Genomic DNA, 24,531 nt, shown 5'->3' on the forward strand with positions numbered 1-24,531 from the left:
CGCAGAGCCAGCCAGAGAACAAAAATAAGGTTTACTAACATTAGCCCATAGTCGAAGTATTTATACCCAGCAGTTATGGATGATAGCTTAGAAGTCATCGAGCGACAAATTATAAAAAAAGAATGACAGAATTTCGGTGGTTATTTGGATAAACAGTCATACCAGACCTTCGTTGATAATTTATATATTTATGCTGCCACATATTCAATATACCCTGGTTCTCTGTAATTTTATGTTTTCGCTTTGAAACACCTCCACCGAAGGCTTAGCGCGTTATTTTTAGATCTCAGTGGCCTGGCCCAGTATGGTGTTTATGCACATGTCACATGCCGTATTCCTATGCATTTCTTGTCATTTCTTGTCCGCCTGGTTCGGCAATGTGACTATCTCGACGGTGTCGTTGTTTTAACTAACTAATTACTGTACTGTTTTAAGGCCTAGTAATTAGCCAGGCTATTACCAGTAAGCCCAAAACATCCCCGACCGAAATCAGTTGGCAAAAGTTTTGACAGAAACTCCGGTTTTTTGAATTCGCACCCGCCCGCTGCTTCACCTGCTCCTTTTCTTTTTTAGGTAAATTCAAGTAAAAATCAAAACAAACCAATGTCAAACCATATCGTCAAATTGTGCAGAGACGTCACAGCGTGACGCAATAAAAGTATTTTTTCTTCTGCCCCAATACAGCAAAGTTATAATATTTTTTCATTTTTTTTTCCGATTGTGGTCCAATCCTGCTCGTTCCGACTTACATATGTACTACCTGCAATAGAACGAAAACTTTTGGGAAAGTTTCATGTAGATAGTTTTAAAACTGAGAGACTAGTTAGAAACGGACGTTGCCTAGGAAAAAACAGGCGTTAAAGTTTGAACTAAGCTGACCCCCTAATTAACCCCCAAAAAAAAGCAAATTGAAATAGAACTTGATTGCGGTTTGCTAGATAATTAGGTCAAACATTTATTTCGTGGCGCCATCTTTCGTTGAAGTTCCGCTGGTGCACCACCTCTTGTGAAGTTGAGCCTTGGCGCCCCCTGTTGGCGATTTACTCTACATTCATTTTGATAAAGGTCTTCAGTTGGTTTTTGATGTCACAAATGTAAGTTGGCGCCATCTGGAGGGAGCTTAGGAAAACAGGTATTTTTTGTATAAGAGATTTGTAGCAACATAGTATTAACTCCTTCTATTATTTAAAAAAAAAAAAAAAACACGTTTACTTAAGAATTTTTCTTTTCTGTTTCTGTTAGATATTTACAGTCAATTTGTAAACCTTTGCAGAGGGTAGATAATTGCAGTCAGAAGTTTGCAACGTGATCAAGACATTTTTGACACTATAAAATATATATATATTTGATCAGCATCAGAGATGATTTATACATTTCCGTCAGATTTTTCACAAGATAAACTTTCAGTTGTAAAGCTTTTTGGATGAAACGTTCCCGAAAGTCTTATTTCTTTTGCAGGTAAGTATATACATAGGTCGGAACGGGCTGCTCCAATTGGAGTAAGCGAAAAAATACATTTAAAACCAATATAACTTCGCTGTTTTTAATTTCTACAAATATACTCCATATATATTGATTGGTTATTATTTGGGTACAAATTTTTTTAGAACTTCAATTTTATTAAAACATTAACGGAACGAAGAAAAAATAGAATGGAATATCACCAAAGCCTCATTGTTTTTAGACAGACTCATAAAAATCCTTTCTTGTTTAAACAAAGATAAACATTTGACGTTTTATTTAATAACCTTTGCTATTTATTGTAATGCATATACTTTTTTTTTTACTTACATAAGTTACTGTTGTAATATTTAATATTAAAATATTTTATTTGAGCTTATAAGTTATTAAAACTATGTGCGGAAATGTGTCACATTGTGTATTTTTAATCGGTTGGTTTTGTTCAATTCTTTACAAATAAGATTACAAAACGGATTTTTCTGGGTTATTCCATGAGATTGGCAGAGATTTACAAAGGGCATCTGCCAATAACTAGGAATGTCGACTTTTGGTGAGGGGAATGTGCAACTATGAGTGGTTAATATTGGTGCTGATGTTTTCTATACAATTACGAATTTTCTACGAGAAAACTTACGACTAAAACTATTTTTTTTTGTTTTTCTTTTATAAAATAACATTAAAAATTTTGGTACAGTCATCGGCCGTGTAACCGATATTATCAATACTACTATTCGCCATGTTGTATAACTCTCTCCCAAACAAGCAGGCCGTGGCAATCGGTTCCACAGCCTGAGCAGGGGGCTAATGTTGTTTGTTGGTTTGGATTTCCTCATATATACACAATTTTTATCTTTTCTTAACCTTCGCTCTTTTTGATTATATTCCTTTCCATACTTAAATTATATAATAATACAGGCTGTAATATATATTGTTTTTATGTATTGCCTCAAATGCTTTGTAAGCTTTGTCATATCCAATTACAATTATCCAAATTAAAGCAAAATATTAAAATTATATAATTGGGAATAGGAACTAAAAGCACCAGCAAAATTTACAGATTTTTTTTGCTCAAACAAAGGGGAACGTTATCCTAGTAAATCAATATTGTCCTTCACGGGCACTAAAAAATAAAATAAACTAAAAGTAATCATATTGCATTCGGGTTAACATTCAAGTCCTCAGCGATGGCAGCGCGTGGCTGATGGTACAGTTGGCAGAAACGGCTGCGTTTGGCGGCTCCATCTGCGTTTGGAGCTGGCGTTTGGTTCGAAAGCGTTTCAGCTTGCGCCTGGCCATGAATAGGTCCGGCTTAAAACTGAGCTCACGGCAGGCCATTTGGTGCAGGGCGGGTCGCATAGGCAGGGACTGTGGGGTCGGGTTCTGCTCATGGTTCAGCTCGAAAGCAGGGAAGTATATTGGATTGGCGTTGGTAGCCCCAGTTGCCCAATCCCGCCACAAGTTTCAATCCTGCCCGGCCGCCCCATTCGATTGCGACAGTGGTGGGCCCGTCGCGCTCATCTCCCGCCGCTGGTCCAGCGAGTGTGGCATCCCAGGGCCCGCGAAGTCATCGTCTATGGAGGAAGACTGCTTCGATCCCACAGACTTGCAGTCCTCGTCCATGGTTACGCCCAGGTGGTGCATGGCTGCCGCAGCGTGGTGGCGCTCTGCCGGCGGCAGCAGATTCAGCATGCTCAGGGGAAGGCCGGGAAAGCCGCCGGCAAAGTCCGGGTAGAAGCCCTGCGGGTTGAACGGGTTGAAGAGGGCATTGGGACCGCTCAGCAGATCGGGCTCCGAACTGCCGCTGCGAGGGCCGCCAGGTGGTCCCAGGGGAAGACCTAGCTCCAGGTCCAGCGGGCCCAAGGGTCCAAGATCCCCGGAATGCGGCACGGAGGATCCGTTTCCAGAAGTCGGGCCTCCGCCTTGGGCATTGGTCGTGCCACCGGAGCCGTTGTTGCTCGCGGAGCTCTTGTCCTTCTCTTTATCTTTGCGCTCCTTGCTTTTCTCGCTCTTGTTGGAGCCGCTGCTGCCCCCGTTGCCGCCGCTAATGCCCATCTGCAGCATCTCGATCGGCGGACCACTGATACAATCCTTTCGCAGCTGCTCGAGCTTCAAGCTTTTTCCGTACTTGCCCCGCACATACATAAGCAGGGAGTTGTAGGGGATACCGAAAATGCGCGAGGCCTGCGACGTGGTCATCTTTTTGTTCCAAACGTGCTGCAGTGCCTCCGTCAGTTCTGTGTTGGTCCAGGAGCGAGGAGGACCTCCGCGAGGCGCCGAGTGCTGCCCCTTTGGTCGTGGCACTACAAAGAAATAAGTTAAAGTGGATTAGAACAGAGCTTCTCACTGCGAGGACGTTAGGCAGGGATGAGGAAGAGGCACCACAAGGCGCCACAAGCACGAGTTTATCGCTGAGCTTATATCTGCTAATGTTTCAATCTCTTGGCCTCATATGCTGCCTAGACAAATTTGCTGAAAAGTCACCCATTGTCTGGGACCTACACAGCGAAGCGGCTCACTTCGGCTTGCCTTCAACTCGTACACACCCTGCTATGATTCTTAAGGTGCACCTTTTATTGGAGAGAGCGATCATTCTGCACTGTCGAAGAAATAAGAACGCTGTGGAGGTTCCCAACCTGACCTGCCCGGTTCGGCTTGGCTCTCCTCTATATGCAAATTAAGAGTGTGCAGAGACTGCGGCGTCACATGCGCCGCGAAAACTCAATTTAGATCACCAGATATCGGCTGGCACCGACAAAAACGCCAGCAAAGCCACAGGTTCCTTTCTGCAAAACCCTTTAGCTGCTTGACAACGGCACAGTCATGTGCCGGTAAATATAACTATGTGGCTTCAGCTTACACTAATTCACTGGTTGCTTTAGCCTGATCATATGAATTTTCCTTTATTTGGCAGTCTTGAATACTTGGCTTGTCCGCAGTTTGGACTCTTGATTCGGTCTAGAGCAGCTGGGTCACCAGCAAGGTCTGACCCTTCGATTCCAGTGAAAAAGAAAATACCAAAAATGTCTGGTGCTGTCTAATGAAGTTCCACTAGACCCAACGGTTAGCTAAGTCGGGCTTTTACGTGAACGCAATTTGAATTTGGTACAAATCGCAAATCACGTTTCACAGACGGGCTCAAAACAATCACCGAATGAACAAATAAATGTGAACAAATCAGTTAATCACACCCACACGATTGCGAGTCCCAGAATTCGAGGCGATCGCATCGAAGTTGTCCGTGTAGAGCTTCTTCAGCTCCTGATAGGTATCAGTTGCGAAACGGGTTTTGCAGATATGCAAAGAATATCGTGCGATACGGCAGACTAGCGTTTTATTTGCCTGCTCACATTGTTGTAATTGTATTTGTAATTTCGGCATCATTCTGCACGCCTCAAGATGTAGATTAGATAACACTTTACAAATCTTCTTTGGATATTCTTCACTGAAAGATTTCCAATATATGATCACGACTTGCTTTGTTATTCCTTCAATTGATGGGTTCTTGAGCGCAAGAAAATTAAGCGATTAACTTTATCGTGAGTAAAGTGGGAAACTATGTCCACTTTATATTTCTTTCACGTTTCTCAAGCTCTCTTGTCTAGCGCCTGGAGAGATTTAAAAGCATTGGCCAACATAAGTTTGACTTTAAAAAAGGAAAATAGTAATAGCCAAGCACTTAACCCATCAACGCGGGTTGCATGTCACATTACCTGTCAAAGAAACAAGCTCATATGTAGATTAAAAAATCATATCTTCACATTAACCCTTTTCATTCCTTATTCTTCTCATTTGTCAATCAGTTTACTGGCTGGGTATAATTGATTTGTGAACTACACTTATCTAATTCGTTTGATTTCCTGGCTTAAAAAAAACTTCATTAACTCTGAGGTTTCACTTGCTTCGCATCGTCCGCAGGTGAACTGAGTAAAAAGCGAATTTACTTCCACGCCTCGCCCATTTGTCAATCAGAAAAAGCTACGTTTACGCTGTCGTTTGCCTGCGATATGCATAGGTGCACATGTAAGAAACCAATAAAGAAACAAACAAACCATTTCTCGAACGGTTCAACGATTGCATCGGCGCACAGGAAAACCGCAGAAACAAATTTGCCGCCTCACATGATCGCACGAGCGATCAGTGATCGCATCTGGAACGGTTCGAGGAGGGGAGGAGTATAAAGGAGAGACATAAAATGTGGCTTAAACGAAATGAGTATAGTGAGTTCAGTCTTAGCTGTTTTTTTTTGCAGACGATAAGTTTTGAAATGAACTTAATCCAACTATACCCTCTTGGTTGATTTCCTAATAGAATTAGATTATATAATCAGTTATAATTTAGGTCAGCCACTTACAAAACTGGTTAAAACCTTTCTATTTGCTCTTCAATTACCCGCAATCGATTTTCTTACTGCCCCCAGCTCGAATACGTGATCAAAAGTGCAGCAGATCAATGCAAGAGGTACAAAGGTAGAAGACTCAGTTTGAACTCTGCAGCCCGAGCGAGGGATCAATCAGTCAGGTGTGAAGTATTGCAGCCAGGCACGGAACCGATCGGCCTACAAGCTCGAACGCCTCAACGTGATCGACGCCAATCATGTCGAAATTATTTCAAACTCTTGAGCGGTAGGGAGGTGTTTGGGTGTTTCTCTTCTGGGGTTCGCCATTGTCTCCCGGGTTAATTAGTTGTTTGCTCAGCTTGGTGAAAGTTTGTTCTTATACAATTATTTAATGGGCTCCTTGTACTTACTTTTTTTTTTGAGAAACGGTGGTGCCCCTCCAGTCATGTCTCTCGGATCGCTCATTTCCATTAGCGGATTGTACAGCTTGCCAGGATCCATCCCAGGAGGAAAGAGTCCGAGTGGGGAGTCCAACCCAAACACTGCGGATAAAAATATTGTCATAAATTGATTGCCTTATACCAGAGCCTCACAGAAAAACTTATATTTATAGCAAAATGCACTTGTCTTATATAAGAGTTACTGCATTGGGCAAATACAGCATAGGCAAGCGACTCATTTTCCGGCTCACTGAAGCTGATTAGCTGCCAAGACAATAGACGCAAGCACACTTCGAAAAGCGGTTACGCCAACCGGTTAGTAAACAATGGAACATCGTTATTCTATTAATATTTTACGCTTGGAGTGCACTCCTACACATGAGTGAAACAATTGAAGCGCTGATGAGCCGAAGGCTGCAGGATCACCAAGGATGGGACTCCACCAAGAACCTTTCGCCTGCTGGGAAGTAACGCATAATATTGCCATTGTGCTGAATGATTTCATAAGTCGCGCTGCGGACTCCAAGATGCAAACAAACCCCGCAAAACAGACAAGCTCACATTCAAAAAGAAGGAGGCGAAGACAATGTTCAAGCATATGAATAAGGAAACGTATCCCGTACTTGTATCTCTGTCTGTGTCTCGAGGATGTGTTGTATCTGCAGCATAATGACACAAATAACGAGCGCACATTGTTTGACTCTGTTTTCTCAAGTAGACATTACAACACGCTGCGTATACGTTATGTGCGTTATTTTCTTCCCACTTCTTTTGACTGCACGAAATTAGTGGATTTTTCTTTCAAAATCTGAAGAAGCTCAAGCAGGTATATACTGCCCACACCACATGTCACAAGCTATTAGTTCAATGATTTTCACGCCGAAAATATTTCACCAAAAAAAAATAAATCAAATTTTTTATACGAACGACAAACGGTGGTAAATCTCTTACAGGACTGTCTGCGAGGTCCTGTCAGGGGATGAGATTTGTTGTAACAATCAGTGGGTAGCATGAACTTAAGGAAGCGGTAGGGAATTAATCGTACCGTACATTCGACAGAAAATTTGTGTACCGTATATTCGACAGAATATATTTTCTTCAATTAAGTGAACTAAAATTTGAAATTAAAAATAAAAAAAAGAAGTTGAAAAGAATAAAAAAGTCACATAATTTTGGAATACTCTGTACTAATAACTTTTGACTTTTAAACGTCCAGGGTAAATTGAAGTCAACTACTCGTGACCATCAAATCTAGGGTTCTGTGCTTTACCGTATCCTTGGCTGGATCGTTCATTGCCTGCAGCCTGTTTATTCAGTAGTTAGTGATTTGCTCGAATACGACGGGACTTTGGTGCGCCTTACTCGCCCCTACTTCTTCCTGAGCTTCGCTGCTCTGATATGTTGGCTGAAAATTTTGTCGCATTAAAAGGTATTGCGCTTCCTGCCTGACTTCAGATGGCATTTTCGTACAATTTTTCATATTTTTGTGCCTTAATTTATTTTATATCCTGTGTGCGCGCGTCTCCCCTGCATTTACCCTCCCCGGCTTTCACAGGTGAAGGTCTTGGTCCTTGGGTTCTGCCTTTGCTCGGCCTCCCCAAACGGATATTATTAATATGAATATCGCGCGACTTATATGCAAAAGTTGTGTGGACGACTAGACCATGGCAAGGGTAGCCCAACCACGAGACGTCGCCTTCGTATTTTTATTTATGCCGCCGACGCTGCCAAAGTTGTTTGCCAAAAGGTTTAAGTTGTGCGCGCTTTGGCATACTTTAAACACAACACATGAAGAGAAAGAGCCGGAGAAAGACACGGAATGTTCTGGAGCGGAGGAGTGCCGTCTCCTGCTCGGCAGCCAAGCAACTTAAAAGTCATTTGGCTAAACGTCTGCTGACAGTTTGAACTCAACCCGCTCGGAAACTCACATGTTGGAAAGACACAACATAAATTTCTTGCGCTTTCTGCACGCAACGGCTGAAGCTAACCCAACTCAACTCGCCCTTTTTTCAACCTTTGCACCTCAATTTGTGTTTGCGTTTGTTTTGCCTGACTCCAAGTGACATGAATATAAAAATCATATAAAACGCAATTGAATTTACTTCGACTGCAGTTCCGCCTGGGACTTAACCGCAAGGTATTTCCGCTGAGGTCTGCCCAGACGGTGTTGTCTGCGGAGAACGGAGTGGGGGCCTGCCAAACTGTCAAATTATTAGGAGTCCATTGCTTATAGGATTGCATTTCCATATTTCTTATTAGCTGTCAACAGCTTAAACTTTTTATGACTTAATTAGTTCGAAAAAAAATTTTTAGACTGACAGGTATGTCATATTCGGATGCGTTTCATGCCTTGATTCGTTTAAAAGGAGTTATTTTATAAAGTTCTTAACTGGTCATAGGAGCAGAAAAATAAGCGATAGGAGCCTTAATGTGCTAAGGGGCTTTGCGACAGCTTTGCGTGGCAATGCAAGAGCACTTCTTCATTCTCGTCACTGACGATACTTTGATGTCGCAAAGAGGCCACATGTTGATTTTCAGCCAACTCTGGAAGAGTGGCAAAAAGAACAAGCAAGCATGTGGAACGTACGTTTTGGGGATGTTCGTTGGGGAAAAAAGACCCTAAGACCATAAGTGAGGAGGTGGAAGTGGGCTTGCGTTATTAAAGACTTCCGCTGCGTGTAGACTTGCATCCTGACAGATAACCCAGTGACCCCTGAAGGCCCTTTATTCTAGTGTCGAACAAAATTAGATTCAAACAGAAGTACTTACTGTGCGGAGGCGTCAACGTCATCGCAGACGACATGCCAGGAAAGGGCAGTGGCGACGGCGGATGCGGAGGTCCATCCGGTGCATTGAAGTGTCCTGGCAAACTCATTGGCGACGCCGGGGCAAACTCCTTTCCAAACTCCTTGCCAAAATCCTTTCCGAACTCCTTGCCCAGCTCCTTACTCAGCCGATTCATGCTCTCCTCGAGCCGTTCGTGAGCAGCCTGCCCGGGACATCCGCTTCCAGGACCACTGCTGCCCGGATGTCCTCCGTTATGACCTCCAAACGGGGGCATTCCCATTGGCCCTAAAAGATTGCTGGCAAATACGTTGTGGTCTCGAGGATCACGGGGATCTCTTGGCTCCCGCTGATGCATGGCAGCTGCTGCCGCCGCAGCCGCCAAAGACATTTCCATTTGGTGCTCCATGTGCTGGAAAGGATGCTCGCCGGCTCCGGCAGCCGCCACAGCTGCTGCCGCGGCAGCGTGCATCTGCGCCTCCAGCGCTTCCATGTGGCACGGCGGGCTGTCCGGGAGTCCAGGTGGCCGAAGACCCGGCGGTGGAAAACTCAGGAGTCCGTTGTTGCCTCCAGAGCAGCTGGTGGGCGTGTGGATGGCTGTGGGGTTCGGATTGGCGTTTAGTTGGCGGATGTCCTTCAGAGACAGCATAATGCGCTGGTTGTTGTCCTGCAGCTTGCTGCTGTTGTTGTTATTGGACTCACAGTCAGACGAGTGGGCGGTGTTTCCGTCCTTGGGCTTCTTGGTGGTGCAGAGGTCCTCTGGCCCGTCACTGGGGCAGGGTGAGGGGGTGGGCGACATGGCGGTCGCATTTGCAGCGGCCACGGCAGCCTGTCGTCTCAGCTCGTTAGTTGTGTGAATAAGCTCTTCAATGTCCTGCTCCTCTTCCTCTTCCTCATGGTCCTGATCGTCGTCGTCCTCATCGTCCAGCTCGAGTTGATGGTGGCTTTCGTTGAGGTTAAGGCGATGATCGGGTATTTCTGGCTTTAGCGTCTGCTGCTCCTTCGACTGGTTTGTCGACGTTTCCGCTGCCGAGGAATCATTTTTCTGCGTCTCGCTTTGGATGTGATCTTGATCATGATCCTCGTCGTGGTCTCTTTCCGAACGCTCCAGCAGCTCGTGCTTGATCACAGTTTGCAGAGATTCCGCATCGGTCTTGTTAAGGGCAAAGTCGTGGGGAACATCGCCAGATCGGCGGCGAGGCCGTGCCTGCTTGCGTCGCGGCATGGGCGAACTGCTCCCCAACTCCTGATCGCTCTCTTGCTCGCGGTCGAAATCCTGCTCCCGCTTACGGCGAAGACTCAATGCAGGCATGGTGTTTGAGCCATTGCCAAACAGTCGGGCGGAGGGCATCATCAGCTTGCCCGACGCCGACGGTCCGGCCATCGAGGGCGATTCGTCATTGAAACTGGAGGACAGCATCGATGCGTCTAGCATTCCAAAGTCGTCGGGAGAGGCGGCCGGCGTGGGCGTGTGCTCGGGCACTGAACTCTCCACCAGTCCCCGCACCTGAAGCGACTCTCCAGCCTGAATAAGGGTCTGGAGACGCTGCTGGGGGACGCTGATCTCTCCGCGGTACATGAAGTCCACAATGGCCTGCACAACCCAGCCCCGAAAGTCCTTAAGCACGATAACCGGGTGCTTGCAGGGGGTTTCCGCGAACACGCGCTGGAAGAAGGGCGAGCAGGCAGAGAGCACCATTTTGTGTGCACGGATTGAAGTTTCTGCGCAAACCAGGGTCACATCCACCAGCGTCTTGGTCTGCAGCAGTGCATCGAAGGCCCGCAGGATGTGGTTTTGGTGGTTGTTCCAGCGCAGACTGTAGTGATCCTGTGGGGCCGAGTTTGCTCCGCTTGCCCCTCTCGAGGGGGGTGTGGTTGGCGGACTGTGTTCACAGGGAGACTCCGTTTCTACCGCCGCCGTGGCTGCTTGACTCATGTTCAAGGGCAGAGGTGGAGGCGTGGGCGGCGTCGTTGGTGGCGTAGAGTGCATCGGGGCGTGATCGTTGGTCGGCGTCTTGGCCAAAAGCGGCAGCGGAATTTGGAGCGGCAGAGGAGGCTGTATGGGCGCCACCTGACGAGCGAAGTCGGTCATGGGAAGCGACGTCAGTAGGCGATGTTTAATCAACTCCTTGTCGGCGTCCTTTAACATGCCCCGTCCCAGTCACGTGCAAGGTGCTTTGCTTGTCTGAGAAAGGAAAAAGCGGGGATAGAGAAAGAAAAAAGTTTTTAAGCGAGAGACGAATAAGCAAAGCTTAAGGATAATGCCAGGCATAATGTATTCGTATTCATGACATATGCTGTGAGGTATCTCTAAAGTACGGTACACACAGTGTGATAATATGTTAATGAGTCGCTGCATATATCATTTTTCTGTTGAGGAGCCAAAGCATAGGAAAGACAAAAGCCAAAAACAGACATTAGCTGTAGAAAGAAAAAGAAAAAGCCAGGGAACAGACACCTGAAAGGTGTAGCAATCACAGTTGCTACGTGTCGTGTCGTATATCCTCGAGGATATCACATGCAGATGTGTGATGTGTGATAAAGGCGCTCATTCCCCCTTCATAATTGGCTCAGCATTCGTCTCCTCTGGATTTTGTTTTGCTTTGCTTAACCGTGCCCCAAACAATGCACAGTGGAATGAATGAGGTAATGCAAATCAAAAGAAATATCCTTTGCTTTTTGCTAGACCCAACTTTTAGTCACCGGCAACTCATTTGGTAATGTGTTTAAAATATCAAGTAAAGATCAACATAACATTTTTGTAATACTCGAAACGCAGATTGAATTTCCTGGATCTGCTTTATTTTATAAATAAGCAATTGCCACATTTAGTGCGAGCATCTAATTAATTCAGCGACTGTCTGGCACGGCTTCGCACCCCATATTCTCGGATGTGAGAGTTTTTAAAAGAGTCACCAGCTGCCTGACTACGTCCGCAAACTTGGCAGTCCCTCACACTGACTTCTTAGGGCAAAATTAAAAAACTTTGGTAGGAGTGCAAGCAAAATAAACATTTTTATTTGCTGTAGTTGCTTCATCTTTGGCTCGCCTGTCTACCTTTTGGGAGCGATTGTAGAGTAGTAAGTGGTGGGCGGACGGAGCTTAAAACCGCATATTAACACATGCTTCTCCACACCAGGACTTTTTGCTGGGAACGAAACCAGAGCCAAAGGATAACCACGCTCGAATGCAACAATGTGCAATTAGCAGCGAGCTGCTAGGCGCCTACCTCGTTTCTTTCTCGGGTTTGGATTGCCCCTTTTTTTTCTCGTAACTCATTTGCGGTTTGCGGCAGCTGAGACAACATTTTTATTTGTTTATTTTGCTTTAGAGTGGCGACAGGTAAAAGCAAGTTAGTGGAACGCCGAGAAAAGAAACTGTCAAGTTTTTTAATTAATGGTAGAGTAAGCCAGTGCGGAGTGGCTAAGGATATCACATTAAGGGTATGCATTTAAAATATTTAAGTTTTATCGGGAACCATTTTTTTGGCTAGTTCCATCTTTAATCATAAACCTTTCACTTTAATTTTTTAAGCATTAAATAATGCTTAAGGTATTTTTGTATGTGCTTTTTCAAAAAAATATACATAATGTTGAATAATGTCACATATGGGACTTATGCAATTTGGGAAATGTTTTTTATAGCAACACAAGTTAACTTCAAATTTTGTAGCTGGACCACAAATTTGATGCATTTTTAACTGACTATTTGTTTAAAATAATCATTTCCAAAAATATTAATTTTATCAAACCTACATACCATTTTTAAATTTGCAGTATATCTGAAATGTTCAAACGATACTTCTTTTTTGATTTGCACTTCCACTATCTATTTTTCAAATTAACATTTTCACTTTAATCCTTTTATATTTGGCAATCGTCATTCCATTGAAACAGGTGCAATAAATTTACGTAGTCACTATTCAATAAATTGCTAACGAGTGCGAGTTCACGCAGCTCGATCGTAACACGGTCTTGCCGAGGGTTTGTAACAAACTGAGCTATATCTATGCAAATAAATGCACAGCAAGTTAGTAATGGTGTTCACCTATGTGCGAGCGGCCCTCACCACACCCCGCACACACGCAACCCTCAAAAACCACTATACACCACGCACCACACCACACAATGCGTGCATGTGTGAGTCGGGGTGGGCTTGATCGACTGAGATTCGCTCTCGCAATTCTCTTACTCTGCTGGTCGAAGGATTCCCCTCTTGGTCAGTCGTACATGTGATAATCGGGTGCGTGATCGTATATGTTGGCACACACATACATCATAATAAACAAACAGGAGAAAGGGCAGACCTGCCGCACAGGTAGATTTGCAGCGTGCTGGGTATTTTTCCCTAAATGGCTGCTGACAGGTCAATTTGAGGCACTTTTGTATGTTTATGTGACCATATCGATCCTTTAATTTGGCAGGCAATTTTCGGAGAAATGATTTTGGGTTTCATTTAAAATGTTTGCATGTTTATGAGGGGCGCGATATTCTTAACACTCTACACACAACAGTTATTTCCACACGAAACTTTCTTGGTTTCGAAAATATTTTTAGAGGGCTTAACAATTTAACTGCTTTCAGTTCACTCAATTCAAGACTCATACAAAATTAAAAATGGACTGATATCTACATTACTTTTTGTTATAGCTTAAGTCGTTAATTGATTATCTAAACTTGATTCTTTAATTAATAAAATATAGGTTACCTAAGAATTGTTAAAAACTTTGAAATCTTTTTTATTAGTATTGGGCTCAACGATTCAACAGTAAATGGTAACTTTTAAACAGTTTCCAAAACTATGAAAAAGTGTAAAATAAATATTTCATATTTTAAAAAGTCTGTTAAACACTTGCTAATTGTTTGATTCTTATTTTTTATTAAGGAACCCGCGTTTATTTTTAAACATACTTCTCGATTAAATAAATATTGTATTTATTGGCGGCGGCGGTGTAGACGACCGCTGCGCATCGTAACGGTTAACGGGTAATTCTCGACGTATGTGGGTGTCGCGTGTATCTTTCGAACCGTTCAAACGTCACGAAGCGACTAATTCAAATGATGTCGGCCGGCCCGAAAAAACACAGCTACGGCGTCGCAGCCAACAGAAGCGCCAGCAGCAGAGGCGGCAGCGACGGCACATACGCGCTGCTCCCCACTACCCCCCTGTTGCCACGCCCCCTGCCCGCGTGGGCAAAAGCCGCCCACGTACGCGCACACGTATGAGCAGCGGGCCACAAACAGTCGGAGCCTGCGAAACAGAGCTCACATGAGGATGCGGCGTTCCGTTCGGCAGGACGAAGCTGGGTCGGATCGGATTTGGAAGCTGGCGGCGAGGCCAGCAGCGGCAGCAGCAGCGGCAGAGACGCCGACGTCCTTACTCCTTCATCATATAAAATATATATTTTCCCTTATCAAAACAGCAGCTGCGTGAGGCCGGAGGAGGAGGATGTCCTCGCACGTCACACCGAAAAAAATTTATTATTTATATGTTTATACGAAATACATTTGCATACACATGCGTATCCGAAGCCGAGCAGAAGCCGAGTGATACGAGGCGGGCCGAAAGAACACGAAAGGAGCAAAAAAGAGCACAAAAGAGCGAAACGCCCGCACACCGACATCCCTTCGTGCACGCAGAAACACACACACACACTTATCCATGTGGAGGCTCCAAAAGTCCGTAAAGAGTAATAGTCACCACCAGACAACAGCAACAACAGCAACAACAGCAACAACAACTGGAAGGACTCACTCCATCGTGTTATTGGCCCACATGGAGTTTACTCACGACCCACAGTTGTCACACGTTGGAACCGCCAACTGCGCGGGAGTGTAACATTTTTAACAGGCCCCCCAAAAGCGTTGACGTCGCAGTTGGCGTCAGCGTCAGCGTCGACGGCAACATATCCCTTTTTTGCCAGCTTATGGAAATTTCAAAACCTGCGAGTTGAGTTTTTCCCGCTGTCGTTGTCGAATGGGGGAAAGTGGCCCAGTGTGCGAGAGGAAGAGGGAGAAGCTGAGAAAGAGACAGACGGCAGTTCCGAAAGAGAGCGCACGAGAACTGAACAACCAACGTACGTGGGGGTGTATCTGTGTGTGTGCCCCACACATGCACAACTCTTCTGCTCATCTTCCAGGGAAAGCGGCAGCTCTGCTTTTCAAGCTTTTCCAGCGGCGACGCCGATCTGCAGCTCTGCTGCAGCGCTGCCACGACTGTTGGTGCTGTCCTTGTCGCATGTGCTCAGTTTTTAATATGTTATCTATTCCGTGGCATGCATGGGGGCTGCCTTTACATAGGAGCTTGGGGAACAGAGCGCAAGAACCCTGGCGTTGGCGCAGAGCCACAACAAAAAAATCATTTACACAACATAATACACACATAGCAGTCATAGTACATTTGTATGTTGCATATGTCTCTCGCTCTCGGGCATGTGTGCGAAAGAGAAATGAAAAACAAAAAATGTTTGTATGTACATCGCGAAGTTCGGAAAAACCAACCCCTAGCTCAGCGCGATTTTTGTGGAAATCGGAAAAGCGGTTGTGGGAAACTCGACGGAAGGTGGAGGGTGGATGTGAATGGATGTGTATGTGTATGTCAGCATGTGTGACTGTGTTATTGTGTTTGGGCCATATGAGGACGTTTTTGCAACATTTCGATTTGTTGGCGCAAATCTCTCGCTCACCAATACAGGAGTAGATGAGACAGGATACGGCACTCAGGACTCGCGTATATACACACGCCCACATATGTGCTCGGATGGATTAGGAGAGGTCAGCCGTATGTTGGCAACCGAACATCGACATTGGTCGCTGCCGGCTCCTAAGAGCGAGACTGACGTATACATAAAATGGAGCGGGCAAACAAGAGGAGTAAGTCTTTCTGCCAAATCCATGACCAACTTTCCCCACTTTATTTGGAAATGTTTTGTATCTATCCGAGCAGATCAAGCCTATGGACTTTGTAAAAAAAATCCTAAAAGGGTTGTCTCCTTAAAGCGGCTATTTTACGCTTTTTTTTTCTTCTATTCATATTTTGTTGGCTTCGGTTCCATTTTTCCAGCCTAGTCTCGTTGCTTTTGTTTGCCGTTCTTTGCATTTAATTATGTTTTCCCTTTGGTAGTTCATTTGCATTTTATGATTTGTTTGCATGGGCTTTGTTTCCAGGGCTCAGTTATCGCCATACATTTTAATTGTCTTTCTTCGATTTTACTGAACGTCTCTGGCAGTTCAATGCTTGAGCTGAACAGTCAGTGACTGGCTCCGTGGCTGCGGTGCCCTCTTTCAGATTCGGCTCAGGCGTGTGCCACCTTTGATGCTCCACAATTATACTGGACGCCCTACCATTCTTAATAATTTTTGTTTTTCGTTAGCAATGTTGTATTTTGTTTTTTTTCTATCGATATCGAAAAATGATGGAAGCCTATTTAATTCTACTGATTACAAATATTTCGCCGTCTGTATCTTCATGGAGTATGCAATGGTATACTCGAATTACTATCAAAATTGTTGATGAAATCGATCGATCAGGCTTACTTGATTACCAAAATAGTGGGGAATATGTCGCTAAGCTATCGAGGTTGGATTCAGATCTGAACAATCTGATCTGAGGGGTAGAAATCATATCGTATTGCGAAGTAAAAACCAAAACTGTACGCATGCGCGCATCGATTATGCAAATTCTACGAAAAAAAGTGCCGCGTTTCATATGCAAATGCAATTCAGACAAAGGGCAAATAAAGGATACGTTTACACATTTTGTACACCTTACAACAAAAAAGAGAAAAGGAACATTTTCAAGGGGTGGCAATAGTCTGTGCCCGGAAAACGGATGCACTTCTCAGCTGCGTTCGTTTCATGGGATTTATTTGGAAATTATGCAAATTAAGTTTCCAACTATTTCGATATTCGATTCGACTGAGCAGAGTTCACTAGAGCTGTTCACGTTGCTCAAATCGCTGTATGCAGCGGGTGCCTGACGCGGTCTGGTCCCAACAGCGGCTTCTGCGTCTCTGTCTGCGTGGGCCTGGTTGCAGAAGCCGAGTTAAAAGGTACATTTTACTTTTCCCGAGCGCGCTTTTCCTCGCTGCCACCCCTTCCGCGCGATTTCCGCGGCACACGTGCGCATGTCTCCGGTCGCTGCTATGTTTTCCTTTTTTCCGGAATTTTCTTGGATGCTCAATTTTTCACGCTCGCGAAAATGAGCGGACTCGGTGCTGGCGGGGATGCGCCCTTTCTCTCTCGGTCTTCTTTTTCTTCTCTTTCCTTTGGCTTCCCATAACATTAAAGGCTTGAAAATTATGTAGTGGGAGGAAAAATGCTTGTAGGTGCTCCTTCTAGTGATAAAAGGGTTCTTGACTCGCCTGATAATTATGAAATGTATGAAATGGCTTTGTATGGGTTATATACGAGGTCCGCCAAGCGTGCGAGTGCGAAGGATGCTGAAGCTTTATGGTCTGTTTGCTACTCGAGATGCTCTGCAGGGTGGGGTGCAGGATCCGCCATAACTAATTAAGAGCTCACAAGTTTGCCGCCGTCCGCTGCCAGTGACTCGGCGGAGCGTGTTTCGATAGCTTCTATCTGCTAAAAACTTCTCTATTGCGATGGGGTAAGCAGAGGATAGAAGGCGGTGGGGATGCTCTTGGGGATAGGGTCATTATTGATGCATGTTAACGAGATATCAGGTGGCTTACAGATATCTGTGTCGTGGCGCCTCAGTTTCTCACAATCCTAATCTCAGTTTATGGGTGAGACCATCTATTTCTCCCTAACACAAATAAAGCAACGGCTTCATATTTTATTTAATTATTTTAGGAAATTTCTGGTGTGTTGAATAAAGGCTTAAGCATATTTCATACAAACAGAACATTAAAATACCAAGCCGTTTTCCACCCGCCCATTTTTTACGGGTGCATTTTCCAGCCAACTCAAAAGTCTGGCCAAAAGTTGACAAGGTACAGGGTGGGCAAAAAAAAGCATAAAAACAAAGCTCTTAAAAAACAAAGGCATATCTCAGCGGACAGTGGTGGAATAAACGTGAAAAGAAGACGAAAAAATCAATGCGCTACAAGTGTAAATACAACTTGACCACTAGACGAGGCACCACAGCGTTGGCAAAAAACAGAGGCAAGAGACTGGCAGCTGGATGGCCGGCCAAGTCCAGTGCTAGAACAGGAGCGCAGAAATCAGAAGCAGGTTGCTCCGCACAAGCGAGAAAATGCGCCAGAAAAAGCAGGAAAAGAGGAAAAGGAAAAACTCAAGCCCGAGAATGGAAAAGCTAAAAAAATTAAATATGATTAAAAGAAAATAAAAAGGAATCCGACGGGACGGGTAAACGGGACAGGGGCAGGGAAAAATGGATGGCGAATGCGGGAAAAGTTTGCCCAAGAAATACGCCGGGGAGCCAAAAGCAACAAGCGGGCGATTCGCTGGAGTAGAGCGAGATAGCTTTCTGATGGCGAAGAGAAAGGGACTGCACCGCGGCAGATGCATCGCAGGCACGTAGACCAAAACCCACAGGGGGAAGCTGCTCCCCTCCAGCACAAGGCGGAGAAAAGTTGGCGCGACTCTTTGCCGTCGTTGGGCAAGTGGAAAGCGTCACTACCACCTCTGAGCTTCACACAAACGGCAGGCAATAAGGACATGCATAGCAAACATCAACATCAAGAACAGCGCCAGCAACAAGAACAAAAAATATGAAATTAAAAAAGGCGGCTACTGCGCCAGCCGTCAACGCTATTTTCATTTTGCCACTGTTGACAATGTCAGCCTCTCCAACGAGCCTGGTCAGGATACTTTTAAGAACCTGACCAAATTAAAACTGACCAAAGCAGAAACATTACGTTTAGTTATAGGTTTTATGGCAATGATAGCATGACGATAAAAAGGAAAGTTACTTCGTTAAATAAAGGCTTTCGTTTCAGCTTATTAGCAAGATCTCCTGTCTTCACATATTATTTACAATTTGTTGCTGATTTGTAAATTTTAATAAACTTTTTTTACATATATAAATGCTTATTTTGTGTAGTCTTTTTTTCATCGTATCGTGTCAACTGAACTGATGTTGCTAGACAGTTGAAATTCTTTCCTGTGCTTTTCTTGCCCGCTCCTGCCGATTTTTCATTAATATTGTTTACCAAAGCATTTTTCGTCCTGAGAGCAGCTGTCTTGTTTCGTGAATTATCCCTGGTTGAAATCTACTTGAGAAACAGAAACCGTTGCCATGGCTATGGCCGTGCTCATGCTATATTTCCACCGATTCACTGTTCCCCAATCCCCACCACGGTCCTGTCATGTCCGTCTTCCTTGTTCGCCTTTAGTTGAAATTTGAGCTCAAAGACAATAGCCGAGTTTTTTAAATAACTTCCTGGGCATAGAAACAAATTACGATTTGAGTGGGGGTGGGCCAAAAATATGTGGACATTCTGGCCTTGGTGATGGCTGGCTCCGCTCCTACTCTCCCCCATATTTTCATTAATTTCCTCGTCTTTATATATCCTAACTTCTGCTACTTCCTATTACTCCAGAAATTATTTGTGCCTTCGTGGCAGAAGGAAAAGTGGTGAAGAAATTTGAAGGCATTCGGTTTAATACATGTTTCATGTGTACAGTTATTTTACCATCTATTAAATATTTTGCATGGTTTTTTTTTTGCAACTTAGAATTTGTCAGCAATCGCTATGCGGAAGTGTGGTAAACAGCCAAATTTTTATGTACCGTTCTTGTTTGAAAATTGTTTTTAAAGTTTGTTTACTAACTTCTTTATATTTTATTTTCTTTTGCCCATCATTATCGGACTAATAAACCGTTCTTCTGAGTTTTTTATGCTGCCCAATTCTCTGGACGGTCCTTGGTGCCTCTCACCAACCAATGAGTTCATTTGTGAGGCGACAAAGGAGCGAAAAGTGAAAGTCGGTTCCCCAGGGGAAGAAATTAAGGGAAGACTTTTCATACCGAACTGATATACTTGCAAGGCAGAAGTGTTTTTGAACTCATCAGCAGACGGTTGAGGATTCGGAAAAGTGTGCGTTGGTAGGCCCCCTTCAGCTCGCCATTGCTTTTTCATCACAGACCCATCCATTAGTTGGCGACTGGCGCTGCGCACACGCACATACACATTTATATACGACTACTCCCCTTTTCTCCTCGCTTTTCCTTTTCCCTTTTCCCTTTTCCCCACCAATCGTCGTATTTTCTCGGCGTCGTCATCGTTATCGTCACCTATCCCGCTCCCGCGTATGTGCACAAGTTTTTTCACTGGCGGTGCTTTCGTTTTTCTCCACGTTCACCCCCCACACGAAAAGTTCGTCGCTGTTGCTGATGAGAGACACACTTATACACAATTATAAACGTAAGAGCCCGCATTATCGAATGTTTGCGTATATATGTACCTCACATAATGTAACCTCTCGGTGCCTGCTTCCCCAATGGGATCTGAGTTTCTAAGCCCTTCTCTGTTGACGGCTTCGTTTGAGATTCCTCAAGGCGGTTGTGCTTGTACTTGGACCGGATTTTTCGTTCTTGTGGGTAACAAATAATAATTTTTAATCTTGAATAATGTTTGAATAACTGTTTTCTCCTGGATTGCCATATGGCAAATATTTTTTAAATTACTGTTCATAATGCAAATCTCTTTACATAATGCGAATAAGTGTGAAAGTGAGTGCTATCAATGTATTTTTTTAAGTAAATTTGGCAAAACAATCTTAGCTTAGGCTGACACGTACATATATGGGAATTGTTCACTGTACCAAAATAAACCTAGTACTTAAATCAAAGAGTCAGCGGAGAAATGTAAATTATTTAGTATGATACCTTTTATAGTGTGACTTAGGGCTTGATCATTCACATACATTAAGCCGAATCGCTATCGCGCATTATAACTCGATCATAACTTATACAGTAACTACACATTCCCATAGCCTCACATCATTCCCTTATTACAAGTTCAGCTTTCCCCTCCCTCGCTGCAAACTCGAATGTGAACACATTTAAGAACAACAAAAGAAAATTTAAGTTTTTCACACAATTGAATGAGTTTTTCACACGCTTAAATTATAGTTCCAGTTAGTTTCTTATTTCGGGTAGTCGCCCAATGCGTCCGTCCCATATGCCTTCACATGAGCATACATTTCGTGGTGGGAGTGAGTTGGGTTAAACTCAACAAAACTGCTATCTAGGCTAATTTAAATTTTCGTCTTCCCTTAAAGAAAGTTGACCAGGCCGTGTCTTGTGCGCTGCCTCATTAACTTGGGCACATAGTTTAGTGTTCAGGGTCTTCCCTAGACGCCCCCGCCGCTTTCTTATCGCCAAGATAAAAATCGATTCTAGCGGTCGTCGGCACCGCCATCAACTGACCAGCAAGTCGGCGGACAACTTTCCTAACTTAACCTTTATTGTCCGAAAGTTGTTCTTATTACTCTGGTATCTTCTTTTTTCTTTCCTTCATTATCTTTTCAGCTTTCTTTCGGTGGACGAAAAAATGTTCCGAGGTCAATTTACATTCTGCGAGTACTGAGAGTGGCCTTTAAAGTTGGTCATTCGTCGCCATCGCCCGCTTTAAGCGATGTTTATCTCTGTCATAATATGCGCTGGGAATCACCTTAAAGTAATATTATCAGTGCCCTGTTTCCCGGGAGAGCCCCTGCCCGCTCTTATTTCGTTTTACTTTGTTTGAGGGTGGAGTTTTTAAGCCTCATATTTCTGCCAGGTTTCCTACTGCCCGCTACTGTTCTGTGATTATATTGTATTTCTTTTATTCGAGAAATGCTGCTTGTATTGGACTCTCTATTTTGCTTTTTACCAGATTAGTAGTAGTCTTTCTTTTTTGGACAATGGTTACTCATTGTTTTTAATTGCAATTCAAGATCCGCCTACTGAAGCCGCCTTTGGTGAGTTGCAAAGAAAACTTATGATTAAATTCTTGTAATGTTAATGTCTAGAGAAACAAATATTTGTCAATTGCACATCCAGCTCAAAGGAAAAATTAATATTATTTTACCATCTCAGATTGAGCAGCGCAAGACTTTCCCAACTTTCCTTGGCCATTTAAAACTTGTTGGTGTTCTTGAAATAAACTTCAGTCAATCTTCAAGATTGCTCAAACTTCTATATTGAAATATGACAGAAAACTTTTAATTGAGTTATCTTTGTAATAAGAAAACGCAATTAAAGATTGGTCGTCAGCTTCAGAAACCTATAAAGTGATGCCGAAGAATTGAAAATGTTTAAATGAACCGATAAATTTTCCAACTTTACGATTAAAGATATAACTCTAAAAGCTGATTACTGTATTTATGTGCAACATTTTGACTGTTGAGCTCTGTTCAGTTAGATCAGCTCTAGGCAATCGTAGTTATTTCAGCGTTTTCCCCATAACCTTCAAACCAAGGCGCCGCCTTGCATCCTATTTTGGTGTCAGGGCTATTGGAGTCTTACTATCAATACCTTGATTTGCCACACCCCGGCACATGTGGGCCGCAGTTTGTGTGTTTTGCCACACGTGCAGCGATCCTCGAACAATGAACAATTGACGACTCTGTAAACCAAAAAATTGGCTTATGCAAAGGCCAGACTTGGGTCGTACCAGAATAAAAAATGAATTAATTTAAGTAAAATAATACATACTATAACATTTATAGCCTTATTGCTTTATTGTTCGTACAGTAATATTATTAAAATCGGGGTCTGCAGCCAGCTGCATGGCATCGTCAGTAAAATCAACTTCAGTATTAGCAGATGCCCAAGGCATCTAATTCTATGGGTGAAGGGGAAGAGATCATTACGTTAGAAGTGGGAGCTGCTTGCCTCGAATGGTGAGTGTCAAAAACTAGCTTTAGCAGCCCGATAATATCCCGAGTCCATCTCTAGACCACATAAAAAGCGGGGACCTTACAGTGATCTACCAAGGTAAATGATTCTTAGCCGTGGTGTGGTCCATTGTTTGTCCATTGTGTGCCGTAGGCAGGGGAACGCTTTTGTTGGCATAAAAGGAATAGCCAAAAGGAATTTGTACCACATGTGAAAGGGGCTTTGTCAAGCACATTACATCATCATCATACTCATTGGAAACAAATTATCCTTATCGAGATGCTTGTCGGTGACCATTGTCTAGACTTGTGACTGAGCCATGTCTAAATAGAGGATTATCCTAGCGCCAGGATTAGCCAGCCTTTGCCGTGATCTGGCCTTGTGTTCATTGTCCCAGTTTCTACTGCAGGTCAGACAATAGCGAAATCAAATAAACATTAGCATCAATGAATGCCCAAATCCTTTACCAGCAAAAGTTAAGATTACCATCGTCTAGCCAGGGGGGGTGGGATTTTTTTTTTGTCAGGTTCCTGTCGAGGAACGACGACACACTATTAGTGACCACAAGACAGGAACGGCTAATCCCTCTACACACCAAAAATTAGGTCAGTCTGCGTAGCAGGAGATATGGGTTCACGAGAGGGAAGGGCTTCTGTTTGGGAAGCGCCAGATAATCATCAAAATTAGGCAGGATCAGTATTAAAATATGTCGTCCTATTAAAAAACATTTCGCCTTTATCGATAGGCATCAACCAACGATATGACAGAACAAATATCCTGGCAGTTTTTGAAAACTGAGTGAGACGATAAACTAATCCCACAATTGTCAACAGTTACGCATTGTCCTATGACCCACATATGATGATTTTCTGGCCCCATTCGCATATTTGAAGACTTTTCCTTTGCAATAACGTAACACGTATCTGGAGTAAATCTGCCTTTCGCAGTGGAGGTTGGCTTCTGTTTTGCCGGCTTCCAACTCGTCTGGCATCTGGCCGATTGCAAAGAGTTTGCAAGTCCACTTGCAAAAAGCTGTTGAGCCGAACCAAACCCACTATCAACATTTTGTACCCTTGGCATATCCCAGGGCTACAGAAGCGGCATCTAAAGCAGAAAACAAAACCGAGTGCCGGCGCTTTGGCTTTTATTGCTTCATTTCGCTGTGAGATTTGTTTTGATTTCAGCAGTTTGATAACCTTTTTGTTGGTTTGTATTGTTTTTGTTATTAGTAATTGCTGTCAATTCCCTGAGGATATGACGTTGTATGCTATTCATGTCTGGTTCACTCGTTTCTTATTGTGTGACTGCTGGTGTATTTCCTTCTTCAGCCCCTTACACCCCTCTTATCTCACTCGTTTTCTAGTCCAACCTTATATATAGACTTCGACATTTGCTGTCATGTTAGTCAAAGAATTATTTTGTGTTTTGGCTTTTGACATTATATGTGTTTATTGATTGCAATAACTTCTTGATATATAAATAGGAGATTTGAAGATTGATAATTTGTTATCATAGAGCCAATAACACCTCAACTAATTGAAAAGTGAAAATATTCGCAACGTTGGTTTGCTTGCTGTGCATATTTCACAACATAAGTTTACTGTCAGGGACAAAATAATGAGATAACCGGCCTCTTAAACTCTTGGCAACATCTAATTGAACTTACCTTCAAGCTTAAGCCGCATGGAATTTTTGGAACTGG

General features: G+C 43.7%; 1 protein-coding gene across 2 annotated transcripts in view; it reads right to left on the reverse strand.

Annotated features, from left to right (window-relative positions):
* Positions 1-1,734: 1,734 nt before the first annotated feature.
* Positions 1,735-24,531, reverse strand: part of LOC108141382 (protein jim lovell) — a 29,976-nt gene continuing 7,179 nt past the window's right edge. Inside the window, exons 3-6 of one of the 2 annotated variants that reach the window (XM_041707230.1) lie at positions 9,724-11,206; positions 9,007-9,618; positions 6,208-6,339; positions 1,735-3,761 (exon numbers count right to left, since the gene is read on the reverse strand). In XM_041707230.1, coding sequence (XP_041563164.1) covers positions 2,923-3,761; positions 6,208-6,339; positions 9,007-9,618; positions 9,724-11,170 — 3,030 coding nt within the window. In that variant the 5' untranslated portion in view covers positions 11,171-11,206 and the 3' untranslated portion in view covers positions 1,735-2,922. Of the gene's footprint in view, positions 3,762-6,207; positions 6,340-9,006; positions 11,207-24,531 lie in introns of both variants that reach the window. The other variant, XM_017264727.2, reaches the window with a different exon arrangement.

Source organism: Drosophila elegans, unplaced genomic scaffold, assembly GCF_018152505.1.
Source record: "Drosophila elegans isolate 14027-0461.03 unplaced genomic scaffold, ASM1815250v1 contig_183, whole genome shotgun sequence".
Lineage (NCBI taxonomy): Eukaryota > Metazoa > Arthropoda > Insecta > Diptera > Drosophilidae > Drosophila > Drosophila elegans.